Raw genomic sequence first — 18,541 nt, 5'->3', positions numbered from 1 at the left:
GGAAGCAGGGACTATCCCAGGGAGCTTTCTTACTCAGAAAAGGTATTTGTCAACACACTGGCCCAAACTCTTCACAACAGGTCACTAAAATGCTACAGCAAACAGCAGCTGATGGCTCCAAAATGAGTCTATTGCTGCTCAAACAGCCAGCACAGCTAAGCAAACAGGCTTCCAGGCCAGGGGCTGTGTTTGCACTCCTCTACGCAGCTAATGGGATATCAAATTTATCCTAAGAAGGTTGCAAAAGGAAAAAAAAAAGAGAGAGAAAGAAAGAAATGGCTTCATGTTGATCTCTTTCCATTTTCTTTTCTCAGCTTCATGCATTGTCCAACCTGCCATTTTAGAAGACAGATTTATCCCTTATTAGTTAAATTGGTAACTGTTTGCTCTAGAATGATTGTTAGTAGTCCCTTCTTAAATAATGCCCTCTGGTGTCACACTACATCTACCCTGGCTTTGGTTATCTCTAGGATTTTTCTCCTGTTAGGAGAATGGATATTTTATTGTAAAAGGGTTACAAGGCAGGAGGAAATGAATTATATGAAATATAAAAGTAGAAAGCTAATAAGAGAGTGGACTTGATAGATAAGGCACGAAAATAAATCTAATTTGACTGTAACTCAAGTGCTTCCTACTTATGAAGTAATAAGCATACCCTGGACTAAACCAGCGTTAACCCAGGACATAGCTGTTATTTTGTCAAATTTAGCTGGATCCAACAATTAACAAACAGTGGCTCAGATTTCGTGTGTGTGATTATTTTGATGCCTGGTGGGAAATAAGGCCGTGATCTCCTAAAAGGGGAACTCTGTGAATGCTTTCTCTGAAAAGTCCATGGGAAGGGCTCCAGCATGGGCCAGGGAAGATGGCAGAGCTGTTTCCTGAGGACTGTGCAGTGGTGTAGCACTGTGGGAATCATCTTCTTTGTTTTTCATTTCCGACTTTGTGTTCTCAGTGAGTCCTCCCCTTTATTTACCCAACCAAAAATCTTCAGACCCATTGGAGAAAACACCTTCAAGTGCTTTCCCTCTCTCCCTATAGAAAGTGGGTGATGGAGAGGAGAAATAAATGGATCCTTCCTTTCCATAGTATGCTGTATCTTTGAGGAAAAATCCCATTTAATGAGACGAGCATAAAGCTCCTTTCTAGAAATAACAACACGGTCTAATTCCAGTCTGGAGAGGGAAGCAGCATCCCTTCCTCTGCCTCTGGGACAAATATTCCTGGGCTGGGGATACCAGGGCCCAAAGATATCTGTTGCACAAGCACACCATTTTGTTTCAGATCCTGCAAATGTTTCAAGTAGTCATTATATAATGGCTTTTGTCTTTTCCCATTGCCAAAAGGGTCCAGGAGATATATGTCATAACACTGCGTAACGCCTGCCCCTGCAGTCCCTCCTGCAATCATCTCATCTGGGTGGGACTCTAGCTTGATGTCATTCAGCCCGGTGCAGCTCCTATCTACGCAACCAAAATACCCAGCCCTGACACAGCCTGTCTTGTTCCCCCTGGTATTTTGCAAGCCGTGCCCACATTGGGGGGCTTCCCCTATGTGAGGTGCTCCCCTCTCATGCTTCCCCTGCTGCCTCCAGGGTATTCCCACCTCACCCTGCCTTGCTGCACCAGGAGCAGCCAGCACTGCATGCAGCCCCGCTTAGACATAGAGGGGAACAACATAACCCAGAGCAAGGCTGCTCCTCCTGGAAAATGTGCAATGGTTGCCTTTATATTTCCCCTATGCATTTTTTATTTCCCTTTTTCTTTCCTACCCTTCCACACCACAGACAATTGTCGTCTTCCTCTGCTCTCTCAGTGGTCCCTGAAGAGGTAAAGCGCAGCCCTCACCACAGCAAAAGGGAGGAGGACTAGGGGTATCTGGCATTCAGCAAAAGGAGAAGCAAAGACCAGGTCTTTTTTCTTTCTATTCAGGCATCTAGAAATGGTCACAGGTCAAACTAGTTGCACTTTTCACCTTCCCCACAACCTGTCCAGTTCTCAAGAGCTTTTCTGCACCAGGATGTGGCTGCATCTTTGGTTTATGTTACAGCTGGCACTTACACAAAACCATCTAAACGGAGTACAACAGGTTAGCAACAGGCTTGTCCTCTGTTCTCTAGTGAAGATGGCTCCTGCCCTCTCATGGTTGAAGGCAGATATGTAAAACCACTTGTTTGTTCTTTGCAAAGAAACACCAAATACCATTGCACGCATTTCCTTCAGCTGGCTCCACATAGTCTGGCATCACCCTCCTTTAACATACACACTGACGCAACTGGGAAATTCTCCCGTGGCAGACACTGACTGGTTGTCATAAGGCAATTAGCAAAGCAGGGTTGCAATCCCCAACTGTGGTCTCAGAGTGCTACAAAACTATGAAGTGTAGGTAATACATAAGGAAAGTCACTCACTTGCCCACCCTTTTCACACAGTGTTGGTCTTTTTTCCACCAGTTAACCCACCCTTCCTGCATCCATTCAGCTCTAAGGAACAAGATTTCCATGGGTTTCTCTAATGCACCAAACAAGTTTTTGCCAATAGACTAAAGCCAGGGGTTGATGGTATGATGTAAAGTTGTCCACTATGTTCTCACTACCTACTTGTTCAGATTTCCTCTCCCAAATCAGTGAGGTTTTGTAGAGATTTGATCATATCAGTAGAACTTCTATTGTTTTGGTCCTTCTTTCATGCCCCTCGTCCCCCTCCCTTTTTTTTTATATGATACAGAGCATTTCTCATAACTGAATACAAATCTGTGAAAAGCCAGCTTCTCAGAAAAACCTTAGCACATGGCACTGCCCTCTCATTTCCAAGTACAACCCAAGCCTAACACTCAACCAGCTGTCCCACACACCTGACCAATGCACTGTGTTCACACAAACCTCCCTGAGAATCACAGGCTCCCCCAGAGACACCCTTTTCCTTCAGAGCTTGCTTCCAGCCAGGAGACCTGCACCACTTCTCAGTGAAAGTCTGGAGGGGGGTAATGTGAAATGCCAGGGAACTAAAGCCTAGAGGTGGCGGACAACCAGCTCTCTTGTTGATTTCCTGGCATTGGTTTCTATTTCCTGACCACCCACAATACTCTGTTTTCATCCATCCCAACATGGGAAACAGCAGTTGCAATGTTTGAATGAAGTAATGTCCCTTAAGAGATCAAATATTTTTCTGAAGCATCATAGGAGCAAGAGCCATCTGGGCAAAGGTCTAGCTGCCTCCCTGGTGCCAGGTTTACCAGGGCTTGTGCATGAGGAGGGAGAAAGGCGTTGATTTGCTCTGGGTTGGGTTGGTCTGGGGAGCTTCTCTCTTTAAACCACATAATCCCTGCTCTGTCCTCTGTCAGCTCCATCTGTGTGGGTTTTAACTGACATGGAGCTATCCGAGTGTGGAGATGACTTCTGCTCACAAAGTATTCCTATTCTTTTTGCTCTTGTCACTTTTTCATTGGATTTTGGCAACCCAGGTCAAAGTTGAGAACCAGCACGACTTCCGGGACATGGCCAGCATAGTAGCCATGGCAAAAACCTATGCGACCACGGAGCCGTTCATTGACTCCAAGTATGACATCCGAATCCAGAAGATTGGCAGCAACTACAAGGCTTACATGTGAGTGCGTGGCTATGGGCTATGCTGGAGCAAGACAGCGGGGAGACGGTTCAGTTGGTGGCTGCTCTGGGCAGGAGTAGGAAGCTGACTTAATTTCCTTGAAGAACAGCCCTGCTGTTCTCCCCCCACCTCTGAACCCAGATCCCTCTTCTCCATTCATCTGCACGCTAATGGATCATCTTCTCCATTACCTACCATCAGTTCATTGTTTCTGGAGTGTAAATCTTTCTCTGTCTGTTCCCACTGTAACTGTGCTCTGCCATCAGCTATCACCTCTCCCTCCAACTGTCAAAGGGCTCATCTTTCCCAGGAAACTCCTCCAGCTGCCAGTACCCTCTAGTGGGAACTGAACCCACCCCCTTCCCATCTGGCAGAAGCAATAAAAAAGGCTGAGCCAACTGCAACTCATGGAGTCCTACAGTATCCAAGCCATAGCAACACCCATCCTCACCCCAGCTGGAGACTGTGGCACCACAGCCATGGCACACATGGACATGAGGAGCACACAGCACCGCGTACAAATGGCCTCAGCCTGGCCAGCTTGCAGGGTTTCTGTAAGCATTTTGCATATGTGCTTCTTGGAAGCATACAAAGGAGGGAAAGGAGGAGAGACATTTCTGTGAGTGTCCTGGAGCTCCTCCCTGCCCCTTGGGGTAGTGAGGCAGGTGGCAAGAAGGCAACCCTCAACACTGGCATGCTTAAAAATATTAAAAAGCATTCAGCATTCAGCCAAATGTTGGTAGTGTTCAGGGTCAATTAAGGATGTAACCATGACTCAGTGTAAGAAACCTGTTTCTTCTTACTGCAAACCAGTAGATGAGAAAAGCCAAATAGCACAGCTTCTGTGGAAGCTCCTTGTCCAGCCACAAAATTCTGGACAAGTAGACAGCTCCAGCAGTACATTCATCAGGTTGCCAGATAAATTTCATATGTTACCTAACACCCACAATACTGTGAGGTTTGGGTCTGTGTTTACAAACTCCCAGGCCATATCTCTGGTGAGACATAGTAAAGTAAGATAATCAAATGTACATGATCACATATTTTTCAGCTATAGCTATCTAAAATTCCAGGTTGGATTCATAGCGCAGAGGTATTTAAGTAAACTAGATAACAGCTGAATCACATTCTTCATGGAAAGGACTTGTGGGACACTCCACTACTTCATGTGAACTCAATGAGAGAAAATTAGATTTAAATATGATCAGGTCAACAATAGCACAGTTGCCTAATATTACATTAACATCTCAGGGAGTCTGGCTCAAATTGGCCAGAGGAAGGAAGGTTTAAAATATCAATTAAAATTCCCTGTTCCTGCCAACCTAGTCAGCCTTGGCTCCAGAGCCTGCTCCCAGTCTGCCTCTAAGAGAAACAAAGGCCCAGTTAGCTTGACCATATCCTCTCCCCGTTTATTATTCGCACTCACCATGCATTCATCCAGACAAGGATCCGAAATAATACCACATAACTGAGGAAAGAAAGCAGTCACACTAAAAGCTAATCCCACTTGGGAATATAGCTGCACAAACAATTGTTTGCTAAATGAGAAACGTTTTCACATGAAAACAGCCATGAACGGGAAACACCTTAATAAGAAATGAAGCTTATTAGCAAAGAAAGCAAACAGCAAAATTTACCCAGGGGCTTGCTAACCCAGAAGGTTGACTTATATTGAGATAATCATTTATGGATGTGAGCTTGGGAGAGTGGTACAGTCAGTCCCATCAGGGGCTGTTCCTTCTGTCCCAGCATCAGACAGAACAGAAAGCTCTTTCTATGGTATAAAGAATTAAGTCCCTACTATGTCCAAGGACAGAGGTAAAAGCAACCAAAATATCAGAGTTCTCACTGATGTCTCAAACAGAAGACTCAGAATCATTAGCCATGCTAGCAAATCTCAGCCTTAAAGACGATTACAGCATCTGCAGTAGCATCACACTAAGTAAATTACTTTGATCTGTGAGTCATGGAAACTACCCAGTATTTTTACACTTTCATCTACACATATAGACTTTAAAAGCCCCTTCCTTCTGAGGAAAGGCTGTGTACCAAAATTCTCCAGAATATGTTTACTTTGCACCAAGCATCTGCTGGAGGGAGGATGCTGCAGGGTGACTCATGCATTCCTCCCCGCCCCAGATGTTCAATGCACTTCCTTCCAGCCCATGACCCAAGGCCTGAGTTCAGTTTCCCATTGACTGCAGTGCAGTGACTCCAGATTTACACAACTAACAAACACCTACTTAGCCCATGCCTCAGGCCAGTCTCAAAACCAGCAGATAAGCAACATGTGATACATGCCTAAAATTCCACCAAATGCATTTAGCTGTCATAATACTGGTAAAGGGAAAACATGAATACTGCTCACGTAGCAGGGGAAATTGGGGCAGAAATTGTGCTTCCACCCTCACCCCAACTGGGGTCCAACAGAGGGATCGTTTCCAGTTAAGACTCATGAGATGTTCACTTTTAATGAAGCCAGCAGCTGGTGATTTTCAGGAGTGAGATATTCTTTCCCACCAGCTCTTAGTAGAAGGGTAACATCCTTTCCTTTCTGGTTTCATGAGTGTGACTTCTGATCTTGTCACCTCAAATGCAGTTCAGTATGCTCTGCAGGGGATACAACATCAGCTGCGTCTCAACTAGTCTCAACTCAACAAACTACTTATGGACTGAAATGGCCCAGCTTGGAGATGGTGAGTATAGGACACCAACAGCCCATGGTCTACTGGTGTATCCGCTTATCCTAAGCAATGCTGAAGGTGTCTTGGTCACAAATCTGCTTGATTAAGCAATCCCTAAAAGCCTGAGGTCTTTTCTTTTAAGATACTGACTGTACACTGTTGTGGCACTGTGGTGGGTTTGACCCTGGCTGGATGCCAGGTGCCCACCAAAGCTGCTCTATCACTCCCCTCCTCAGCTGGGCAGGGGAGAGAAAACAGGATGAGAAGCTCATGGGTCAAGAGAAGGACAGGGAGATCACACAGCAGTTACCACCACGGGTAAAACAGATTCAACTTGGAAAAATTAATTTCATTTATTACCGGTGAAATCAAAGTATGCTAATGAGAAATAAACCCAAATCTTAAAACACCTTTCCCCGACCCCTCCCTTCTTCCTGGGCTTAACCTCACTCCCAGTTTCTCTACTTTCTCCCCCTGAGTGGTGCAGGGGGATGGGGAATTGGGGTTGCAGTCAGTTCATTACACATTGTTCCTGCTGCTCCTTCCCCCTCAGGGGGAGGACTCCCCACACTCTGACCCTGCTCCAGCCTTAGGTCCCTCCCACAGGAGACAGTCCTCCACAAAATTCTCCAATATGAGTCCTTCCCACAGGCTGCAGTTCTTCAGGAACTGCTCCAGCGTGGGTGCCTTCCACAGGGTGCAGCCCTTCAGCAACAACCTGATCCAGTGTGGTCCCGCATGGGGTCACAAGTCCTGCTGGCAAACCTGCTCCAGCCTGGGTTCCTCTCTCCACGGGGCCACAGGTCCTGCCAGGAGCCTGCTCCAGCGTGGGCTTCCCACAGGGTCACAGCCTCCTTTGGGCATCACCTGCTTCACTGTGGGGCCCCCCATGGGCTGCAGGTGGGTATCTGCTCCACCACAGACCTCCACAGGCTGCAGGGGCACAGCCTGCCTCACCGTGGACTTCACCACAAGCTGCAGGGGAACCCCTTCTCCAGCACCTGGAGCACCTCCACCACTGACCCTGGTGTCTGCAGAGTTGTTCCTCTCACATTCTCACTCCTCTCTTCAGCTGTTGTTCTGCTGTAGGTTTTTTCCTCCCTTCTTTAAATATGTTATCCCAGAGGCACTACCACTGTCATGGATGGGCTCAGCCTTGGCCAGTGGCAGGTCCATCTTGGAGCCGGCTGGCACTGGCTCCATCAGACATGGGGGAAGCTTCTAGCAGCTTCTCACAGAAGCCACCCCTGTAGTGCCCCCGCTACCAAAACCTTGCCACACAAACCCAATACACCAACAGCCCATGATCTGCTAGTCTATCCACTTATCCTAAGCAATGCTGAAGGTAACCTTGGTCACAAATCAGCTTGATTAACTGATCCCTAAGAGCCTGGGTTTTCTGGGGTTTTTTCCTTTAAGATACTGGCTGTACACTGTTGTGGCCCCTGATATTTTGGATGACTACTAAGAAGCTCTTCGACTTTCAGTCCCTAAGAAAAATTGGGTTTGAGGCAGAGCATCCTTAGGGAAAGATATTTGTCGTGTCTCCTTTTCCACTTCAGGTTGAATACAAAAAGGGAAAGAAAAAATAAGAAGTAGAAAAGGAAGAAGAAGAAGAGGAAGAACAAGAAGAAGAAGAGGAAGAAGAAGAAGAAGAGGAAGAAGAAGAGGAAGATGAAGAGGAAGAAGAAGAATAACAAGAGGAAGAAGAACAAGGACAAGGACAAGGACAAGGACAAGGACAAGAACAAGAACAAGAACAAGAACAAGAACAAGAACAAGAACAAGAACAAGAACAAGAACAAGAACAATTTGGTGGCATGCTTGACACCTGAACTGCTCAGACATGACCGGAAGACAGTGATCTTGACAGAGGCGATGGTGTAGGAGTTTGATGACTGGTCCAGAAGGCTTCAGCTGAAGCTATTCCATTTTAAAACAGCAAAGTTTACTAACAGGAAAATTAGGGATACAGCTTAGATAAATATTTATATCTTATGCCCAATATTGGCTGGAGATGGGTAGGCATAAACAAGTCAAACCAATCAGCCCAATGGCTAGAGCAGAGTTCTTATTTTGGGAGCTTTTCCACATCAGATTTCCTTGTAAAACTGTATAGCTGTGGTTTGGTTTTCTCAGGGACAACACAGCTGCTTACATTTGGTATGCCAGGTACATTTTCTGAACAGTGATATCCAACCATCTTCTCACTAATCAGACTCCAGGAGTTCTCATCAGTACTAATGGGATGTTGGATGCCATCTGCCACTGCAGGGCAATTTTCTGAACGTAAATGTTAATAAAGAGTTGTTCTTCCCATTGCAGAACTGAAAAATGTAATCCTAAGAACCCCAAGTGAAAAGAGAAAGAGAGGCTGAGGGTTGAATACTGACCTTACAGGCCACCAAAGAGCTCATAACAATCAAAGCTTGAGGAGGAACCCATTCTTTTGCTTAGAAAGTAGGGTAGGAAGATGGATGTTGGTGAAGGGAACAAGGGACAAGAGTCAACTCTCTGGAAACACAGTCATTCAACACAGTAATCATGATCCTTTGCCCCCACCCCTCCCCCTTTATATATGGTTACAAAAAACATTTAGATTTCACAGCAAGTACATATATCACTTTAGAAGAGAAATGGAAAAAGGACTCCATGCTGTCCCTCACCAGAGTAAAGGGGAACCTTAGGTAGTCAACTATAATGACGCAGGTTTATAGTCTAGCAGGACATCAGTATTACCACTGTTTCATGTAGGTTTGCAAGTTCAGAGTCTCTTTTCCACATCACGTTCAAAAGGTGAGAGAACTGGCAGCAAGGGTTCCCACAACCTCATGCTGAAATGTTGGATCATACCTCATACTCGCCTCCTAAATCTTTACCTAAATCTTCCTCAGCATGGAGATGCTCCCTGGATGTATCCTGTCAGCTTGTTGACTTGTCCTAGCTTGCACACTATGCCAGGGTTATCTGCAGTGTTGCCACAGCAAGCTGTCCAGGGTCTGCCTTGTGCCTAAGGTCAAAAAAAAAAGGAAAATTTTCATCCCTTGATGGATGATGATGAATCCCAGAATTTGGCAGCAACAGTACCTTTTTTGGAAATTAACCATCAGTTACAGCTAACCATACTCCAACAATTTTGCAATTCTACATTCTCCAAGCCCAGACACAGTAAGCCACAGGCAGGTCAATGAAAACTCAGTGACATGACACTTCTATGACACCAGTACAATTGAAATCAAAGTTAGAGACCCAGAATGTCAGAGCTGGCATTTGTGGAGCTGCTCAAGCAGATGTTTGCCTGGAAAGTTGCTTTTCCATGGACGGCAGATGCTACCATTGCAGAAAACAAGGGTGATTATCCCAGAGATCTTCTACAGACTTTTCAGGTCTCCTGGGTCTTCTGTATAAAGAAAGAAAGTACTCCCAGAGCTTGATGTGTGCTCAAGGTTCCTTGGAGGTTTCCCTGTCTAACTCCTCATTCAGTTTTTCATGAGTCTGAACAACATAGCCTGTATGCAGTGTTGTTGAGGAAGGATTTGGAAAGGCTTCTGTGAGGAAGAATCTCATCCTCTCCTGTACAAGCACTGAGTCAAGAATGAGGACTACAGTATGAGGGAGGACGGGGCAGGAGTGTATTTTCATGTTCGGGTTATGTTTTTGGTTTGTTTTCCTAGGAGGACATCGATCTCTGGAAACTGGAAGGCAAACACAGGTTCCGCGATGCTAGAACAGATTGCAATGACAGAGAGGTAAGGAAGAGGGTTTCAAGACAGCATTTGATATTCTTGGGTGAGAAGGGAGGAATTGTATTTCAGACTTTGGTTAATTGAGAGAACTGGTAATTGAGGTCTCCTGGGAGGGTGGATAAAGGAGTTTAAAAGACTAAGTGTTTCCTTAAAAATATACTAAGGGCACAAACACAAACTGTCCTATTTTGGAGAAGAGACTGGAAGTACAGCTAGAGGCCAGCATTGCTAAATCATTAGATCTTTAGTGAATGTAGCCACAGGAAACAAGGCCATATTGCTAAGGTCAAGCACACCAGCACAAATATGTAGGGATAAAATCAGAAAGGTACAGCACAAAACAAGAAGTAAGTTACTGTAAGTACATTAATAATGAGAGGCAGACACAGAAAAGTGTTCTTCTGCTCAACAGAGGGAAAAATCTGTCAGCTGAAGTGTTAAAAGCTCTTTTTTTGCATTCGTCTCCCAAAAGTGGACACTGGTTTAGGTAAGGTCTTCTCACTGCTGAACTGAACAGAAGGAATAGCCTCATGTATATCTTAGACTAAAATTTGCGAATGGTCCTTCAATATATTCAAATCACTGTGATATCTGCTAATATTGCAACTCCATGACATTGTTGACTCATGGTGACATGCTTTGCTGTAATTCCCAAACCCTATTCTGCAGAACTGCTATCAAGTCACTTGTTGTCCATCCTATTTAAAGTAAATTATTTGTATAGAATGCATAACTATGTGTAGGCACTCATTCCTAGTGAATTTTTTCAGGTTACACCTCCAGTTTGTCAGGATCATGATTAATTCTGTCTCTGTCCAGGTTTGGGCACCACATTTGCCAAGAGATAGCAAGAAGGTGGAGAGAGCCCAAAGGACAATAAAAAGAATGCTTAGAGAAAACATAATCAGCCTATGAGAAAAGCATGCAATAATAGCTTATGTAGTTTTCCACCTTTTTCAGTTAGCAGACCACTGTATTTTTCTGGTAAAAGTGTAGACTTGTGCATAATGAATCTATGCCTGCAGTGCAGAGGTTCACTTTCCTCCATTAGATGTCACAGAGCTGGAAGAAGGTGTCCACAAGCTGAACACCGCTTCATCCTAAAGATGGAAAAACTTGAAGGGCACGAGCCCTTCAAATATGTGAAAGGCTGCTAATAGGCATTACTCATTCTTTATATCACTAATACAATACTGTAAGAAATTAAAAGCTTAAATTATAGTAGAAGAGGTTTGTTTGAATATTTCTAATATTTCCTAGCAGTAAGGATAGCATAGCGCAGAAATGGATTGCCTGGAGGAGGTGGGGAATGTCTGTACTCCTTCAGATCAGATTAAAGAAATGTCTCCTCTTTGGAGTACAAGAGTTGTGCAGGTGATCATCTAAGTCCCTTCTGCAGCCTTAGTCCTGTGAAACAGGGAAGGCAAGTGAAGCCCCAAATCAGATGCTGAATGTGACTCTGCAAGACCCTAACAGGACTGTAGGAACTGGACATTATTATACATTGAAGGACGAAGGGTAAACATTCCCTCATTGCAGTATTGTAGGACTAAAACCCAGATTCCTGTCAGCCTATCAAGATGCATTTTGAAGGTTAATTTTATAGATGTAGTACCAAATTCACCACTCTAGCCTTATCCAGCTGTGAATGCAACAAACTCTGAGGAAATCTGTGAGTCATTCAGTGCATGCAACAAGGCAGAAATGTGCTGGAATGCTCTGATGAGGTAGAAACAACCTGAAGTACCTACTGCACTGAAGAGTAGCCCAAAGAATTTACACGTTCAGGTAATAGTAGGCAAAATGGCAGTAAATCCTCTGCAAATGCTACCCCTGATGCATATGCATAAATACACACTCTTCTGTCCCATAGCACTGCTGTTACAACCCAGCAGCCCTGATGCCTCCCGGTGCTCACCTAGGGCCAGCAACATTGAAGACACATAGCTATCAGGGTCTCTGGCATGGGCAACAAATCTTGGAGCCTGGCTGCTGAACCCAGACACCTAGAGATGCCCCTCAGGAAGAGGGGTGGTTCCCACGATGATGCCCCTGGGTGTGGGGCCACGGTGGTGCACGAGCGGGGCTCCCGTGCCTGCTGCCTGGCTCACAGGGTCCATAGCTCTCCTCTTTATGCTGTGACTTCTCCTCAGGCACTGTCTTCTTCAGGGAAGCTGGGGTGAAGGTGCTTGGTGTCTTCATTAGGGATAAGGGCACCAGTAGTCATATAAGCCATATTCTTGCTTCTTCCCACAGACATTGTGTTTGCACAAGTTGGTCATTATATTGTCAGGCTATGGGGACTCTGGCTGCCTTCAAGGACATAAACTTGTTCTTTGGCCAGAACAGCTTTTTCCCAGTCCCTGTAGGGTCTGTGAAATGTCAGTGTTTTCATGAGGCTGTGGCCTTCCTTCCCCTCTCCGCATCTTGTCATAGCCCTGCTTACAGATCTGCTGTTCTGAAATTATTATTTTTATTGAAATGGTTGGGACTGCTCTGCAGCTGCACAGGAAATAAAACCAGGCCGCTTCATTCCCTCCTCATTTCCACAGCAGGGGATGTCGTCCCCCCATAATACGCCTCTTGTAATTCTCTCTGCTCCTCTGACACCAGGATAGCTCAGGGGGCACCAGCTCACGTTCCTGTCCTGTGATGGCTAGAGAAAAGGGCTGCAGTCTGTAGCTCTCCCTCTAACAAAACAGTCCCTGGTCCACATGATGGGACCGCCTGGCTAGGAGCAGCACCCCAGGGATAGAAGGGAGGCAGGAAACTGTAAAAGGATGAAATTGAAAGAGTAAATTGTAAAGTGCAGGAGTCCCTGGATTACAGATCAGGGAGGGGATGGCTACTCCTTGCTCAATTCTGCACTGACTTTCCAATCCTATTCCAGCTGCATCAGGAGAAAGCTGCCTGTATAGTGGACGGCTTTCAGGTAAAGCCAATACAAATGGCTAAGAGGCCAACGCTACTGGGAGATTAAATGAGCTAAATATTTATAGCTTGGCTAAATGACAACCAACTGGAGATCTGATGTAAATACCAAGGAGCAAAAGAAACATTTTTAGGTGGCTTTGAGGGCAGGATTGAAAGAATCTGAAATGAAGGGAAACTTTAGGCAGGATTCTTTTTTTTAATCTATCGTCTGTGTAAGAGAGGGAGGCAATGACCCAGCAGAGCATATGAAGTATGCCCTGTGAAAAAAAGGGCTCCTGATTCTCTTTGTGCTATGGGCAGTAGGACGGGTGGCTGTATTTGGTGGACTACCCAATGACAGCTAATCCTAGGCCATGCTTCTGTGGTTTCTGCAGGTACAGACTCTGGGCAGATGCCTGCGCGGAAATGTTTGGAGGGCTTGACATCTGCGCTGTCAAAGCTGTCCACAGCAAAGACGGAAGAGACTATATCATTGAGGTGAGAGCATGGGGAACCTGAATGCAAGTCTCCTTTGGGAAGTGTATCTGCAAGCATACTCCCTTAGAGTTCGTGTGCACCAATGGGCTCACTTCCTTCTGTGTGCATGGTCTAGCAGTCACTGCTCCTTCGTGCCTACCTGCATCCTCCAAGCTGCGGCCCACTGATACGCAAGGAAGCGAAACTGGCACACATGCAGCCAGGTGTCAGGGCTGAAGTGCTTTCATCTCTCAATGTGGACTGTGAAAGGAAAAGGAGAGCCACAGACTGCTTGGTCACTCCAGCTTTCCAGCTGATAAATCCCCACAGTGCATAACCTTACCAGCACGGGACAGATGTGAAGCTGCCTTCTTACAGAGCACATAACACCCTGCAAGTGTTGCTGGCAGCATCCAAAGTTTGGTGTGTCTCAGTGCACCGGTGTGCCAGTACCATCCTTCCTAGGCTGAGCACTTGCAAAGCCAGTGCATCTCCCAAAGCTGGTAGTAGGGATCAATAGCATCATGAACAAACATGCTCATATTCAGCCCAACCTGAATTCAAGTGATGCTAACATATTAGTGATAGTAACCTCCCCCCATTACCCACACAGATGCCCAACAGATGATTAAGTCCATTAAAAATCTCAGTTTCTCCCTAAATGAGCCTGTTTTTCTCCAATCACTTTAAAGGGAAACTCAATATCATAAGTCCTAACTACACCTAATTTAAAAGAGTAAAATAAATGGTGAGAGTGTAGCAAGAAGGTCCGTAAGTAGCAGGCATAATTTATTTTAAAAAACAGGTGTATTTTCTAAAATCTTTTGCCCAGACAGCATTCACTACAATAACAGACCAGCAAAACAAAACACCACAGAGTTACTTTGGGCAATGTGGACTACAAACTTTTGTGTTCAGAGCTGGACAGACTGTGGCTCTGAGAGCTAAAATTCAATGTACTTCTTGCCAGGCCAGGAGGCAGACGTGGGAGAGGGGTAAATAGCACGCTCAGGTCACCCTAACAGGGCAGAGAAGGAAAAGCTGGCCAGAAAATCAAAGTGGAAACTTAAGAGACTCTCCGGGGGAGAAAATCTGGCGCATAAGCAAGTGCCTCTGTCACTGTGTGACTCAAGGAGGCACAGCATCTGACCTGCTGTAAACTCCACCAACACAGGCCAGCCGCGGAAGATGAGCAGAGCCAGCCTATGGCTTCATGCAGGGGTGCTGACACACTGGAAAGCTATGTGTGGGAGAGCAGTCCCACCCGCTGAGGGTTGGGTTGCTGATGAGAACCACATGAGCCCTCCAGCGACTGCGCATTCCTGCATTATGTGTCTGCTCTCCGGGGAGCAGTGACCTGTCAAAGGCCATGTGATATAAGCGTGCTGCCAGCAAGCAAACACTGGTGAGCCTACGTCTTTCCTGAAGGGATGGGGCCACGGCTGATGGGTCTGTTCCTGTATGTAATTCATCAGCACCTAGAGGAGCATCCCCCAGAGCAGACCGTCTCCCTGCCACACACTTTTATATCTATGCACACGTACCTGAGAAAGGAAAAGCAAGTAAGCAGTCTTGCTAGAGACGACCGTAAGGACATTTGGACTATGTCCATACATGGTCAAACATGAGATGTGGTTTTCATATCCCTGCATCTATTCCTGCACATAAGCCTATGTACGTGCACACATGGCCAATTCTGTGCTCAAGGATTATATGCCTCTGTCTGGGTATACCTCTGGGTTTTCACATCTGCCCCCATGTGTGACTGGCTGGATGAAAAGCACATCTGTACACTAACAGCCATCATCAGCTTGCACACAGAGAGAAATGCATGCTAAGACTCCTGTGTCTGAGACCAAGGTAAAAAGAAATTGATCTAATATGACACAAATCAGGAGAAACACAACAGCTTCAGATGGATCATGCTGAACTATCCCAGTGGAGAACCTGATTGAGCTGGCCTGACATACCAACAGCTAGCCAGGCATTCAGATGCCAGGCTGATGGACATTGTTGGGAAAGGAGTAGAGTAGTGCCATACAAAGAGCAGAACAAAGCCAAACAGGCACCTTTTCTACTTTATGCAGATCTGAGGGAGACGCTGACAAGTAATTAATTGCCTCCAGCCTACTTCCTGGGGTACTTTTCTTGGTCTGAAACTGATCCTTTATTTTGCTTTTTTCTTTTGATAGTGGGAGATAAAAGTTATTTGACAGTGTGACAGTTGTATTTTTCTTGGTGAGAAGGAACAGTGTGCTGTGACATTTTACAAGAAAGCACACCTAAATGAGCTGAACAAATACGGAATTTGCACAATGCAGTCGCAGGCAGTAATTACTTTTCACAGTGCAAAGCAGTTCTCTAGGAAAGATTCGTAGAGGTAGTGATGGGCAGTTCTGTGAACTGAGATTTATTACAGTGGTTTGTTGCAAACAGAATCAGATAAAGACAGATGAGTTATCAACACAGCATAAGCGTAATCTTGCACCCGTATTTGTTGTTACTTGAACTTCACCTTCTTTTGTTTCCCCATGGCAAACAGCAGAATCTAGTACGTTTCTGCCCATCAAAGCACTAGCACATTATGCACCGTTTTCAAGGCTCATATTGAAAACTTGGAAGAAATCAGTAGACTTCTTCAAAGTTTCATTCTATTAAAGCAGCTGTGAAATTAATGGTAAATGCTGGTACTTCTTTTTCCTCTGCTTTAAAGAACTTTGCCACTTTAAGGGAATATTCAGCATGAACAGGCAGCAGTTCATCACTGGATCAGAAGGCCAGCTCCCCAAAACAGTGCAAGTTCAGTACCACTGTTAGCAGCCAGATTCTCAAAAGAGCTCAGCAGCATGTATGGTTTAATAATCTCCTCCCTCCCTTTTTTTGTTGATCTAACCCTTTTCCACATCTCTGCTATGCTGACAGATATGGAGTGAGTAGAGGGCAAGTAAAATGATCCATGTGATTTATTCTTCCTCCTGTATCAGCTAAGCCCTACCTGCCATACAGATAAGCTGTGTTACTAGACATGCTCCTCGCTGCCCTGCAAGAAGGCCTGCCCATCCCTTCAGCACCGCTGTATCATTTCTTTTGATACGTCTAATCATCTGTTTGTTTCCTTCCTTCCTTCCCTGAAAGTCACCTAACACTCTTGCTTATGCACATCAGAGCGTAGAATAACAAGTCCAGCTTTCAGGCCTCAGTGCCAGATAGGCACAAGGGAAGGACCAGGATGGGGTTTTCCTGAGTCTCTTCTCTGCCCCGACACTTTCCGCTCTCCCCCTCCTAAACCTTATCATGCAACAGCAGCTGCATCAGCAGCAGCCACTGACCTTGGGCAGCTACAAAGGCTGGATCCATATGTGCCGACATCTTCTTGTTTTACCCAGCTGTTCTGTGATCTCCCCAGGAACGGGTGAGTGCAACCCACCTGTGATTCACATACTCCTCTCAGCCATTTGATTTATTTCACCATTAGCATTCATATCTGCAAAGTTCCAGAGCAATTCCCCTTTCCCCAGAGGACAGACAAGGTGACATCTCATGCTCCTTTTCAGTTCAGCGGCAACCAGCTGTGTCATTTTGCCCACAGAAATCACAGCTATTACCAAAGGCCTTCCCTTATGCGTGTGATTGTTCATTCCCATATCTGCAAACCTCCCACCGCTCCCGTTCCCCTGCCAGACCCTACACAGCAGGACTGGAGATACCCTCACCCCTGGTGCACCCTCACTGGTTCAGGTGGGACCTGCTCCAGGGTTCATTCCCTCCGGTGCCTCTGTTTTAGAGTATTTTCCCCTTCCTCTCCAGCCGTGCTGCCACAGAAATAGGGGAAATCAGTCCTCAAGATGAGGAAACGAGGAGTTTGGGGTGTTTGAGTAGAGCGGTACCCCAGCTGCTGGCAGGGAGGGCGAGGGAGCCAGGCGCCAGGCCAGCCTGGCGGCAGGGTAACGGCATCATCTAGCGGTCGGCCTCGCACGGTGCCTCGCAGGGAGCGGGGAGAGCTCTCTCCTCCTGTGTGGAGTTGCCAAATGAAACGGGAATGCTGCTGAGGTGGGAGCGGAGGAGGGGGAGACCCGCGCAGGAACCTGCTGGAGGGCCCCCAGGAGCCCCTGGCTGGGGACACACGGACGGGAGCCGGCCGTTCCCTGACATCGCTGGGAAACATCTCCTTTCCCCACCTCATTTTTCAGTGGAGAAAGCGAAGTGGCCAGCGGAATGAAAAGCCACGTAGCGTATTAACTGAGCAGGTCCATCTAATTTTTAATTCTCTGACCCCCTCCTTTCTCCCCCTGGATCATGTTGGCCATGGAGATAAACATCAACTCACTCTTCCTGCAACCCCCAGTTAGAGCTTCCCAGGCAGCTTCTCCAGTGTTCTTAGAGACACCACCTATAGAAATTAATCCAAATTAATATTCAGCAAGAAAAGACCACAATACAAACTCAGTGAACTCACCTCACTGACCTCCCCTGCTTTAAATAATAATAATAAAAAAAAAAAAAAAGAAGGGTGCAAAACTTTCCATTTCACTCCAAGAGTGGCCTCTTGCAGCCTTGCCAGGGTGGAGTGCACTTCTGATCGTTATCTGAGCATGAGTCAATGTCTTTCTTGAGCAATGCAACCTTTAACTCTGCATTTCCAGGGTTTTTAATGTTTGGTTTAAAAATAAAAGCAAAAGAAAATAAACTCTTTCAACCCTGATATTTTCGTACAATTAAATTTACTCCAGCTGAATCTGAACTTCATCGTAGTGCAGTTCTTCCTGTGGGATTTAGCTAATGTTTGCAAAGCACTTGATTTATGATGAACTGTTGAAAATTATGTTTAAGGCTGCTATACAGCTGAGGGTCTGCTGTGGTTTTGTTATTATTGTTGCTGTCAGACCACTTCTTACCTCAAAGACCCTCTGACTGTTCTCCTTCCCCCATACCCACGGTCTTGCTTCCCAGCTTTCCCCAGCACGGTTGTGGTACTTGCTTGGGAAGCAGTCGTATAGCAACAATATCAAGAAGACAAGCAGAGAGTAGGTTTACTTTCCTGCATTGGGTGCTGTTGTTTCGGTGACATCCTATTCATTACACATCCGCAGTGTTTATTTCATCTCTCAGGGTGCAG

The 18,541-nt window shown here is 45.8% G+C and overlaps 1 protein-coding gene across 2 annotated transcripts in view; it reads left to right on the top strand.

The window, feature by feature from the left end:
- Window positions 1–18,541, top strand: part of SYN3 (synapsin III) — a 201,250-nt gene that overhangs the window by 173,175 nt on the left and 9,534 nt on the right. For both annotated transcript variants that reach the window (XM_027816037.2, XM_055712629.1), the window contains exons 9-11: window positions 3,463–3,605; window positions 9,964–10,038; window positions 13,344–13,446. In XM_027816037.2, the coding sequence (XP_027671838.1) occupies window positions 3,463–3,605; window positions 9,964–10,038; window positions 13,344–13,446 (321 nt within the window). The remainder of the gene's footprint in view (window positions 1–3,462; window positions 3,606–9,963; window positions 10,039–13,343; window positions 13,447–18,541) is intronic.

Source organism: Falco cherrug, chromosome 5 (genome assembly GCF_023634085.1).
Source record: "Falco cherrug isolate bFalChe1 chromosome 5, bFalChe1.pri, whole genome shotgun sequence".
In the NCBI taxonomy this organism is placed as follows: Eukaryota; Metazoa; Chordata; class Aves; order Falconiformes; family Falconidae; genus Falco; species Falco cherrug.
The sequence above is the reverse complement of the archived record's forward strand: the minus strand, read 5'-3'. Positions and strand labels throughout refer to the sequence as shown.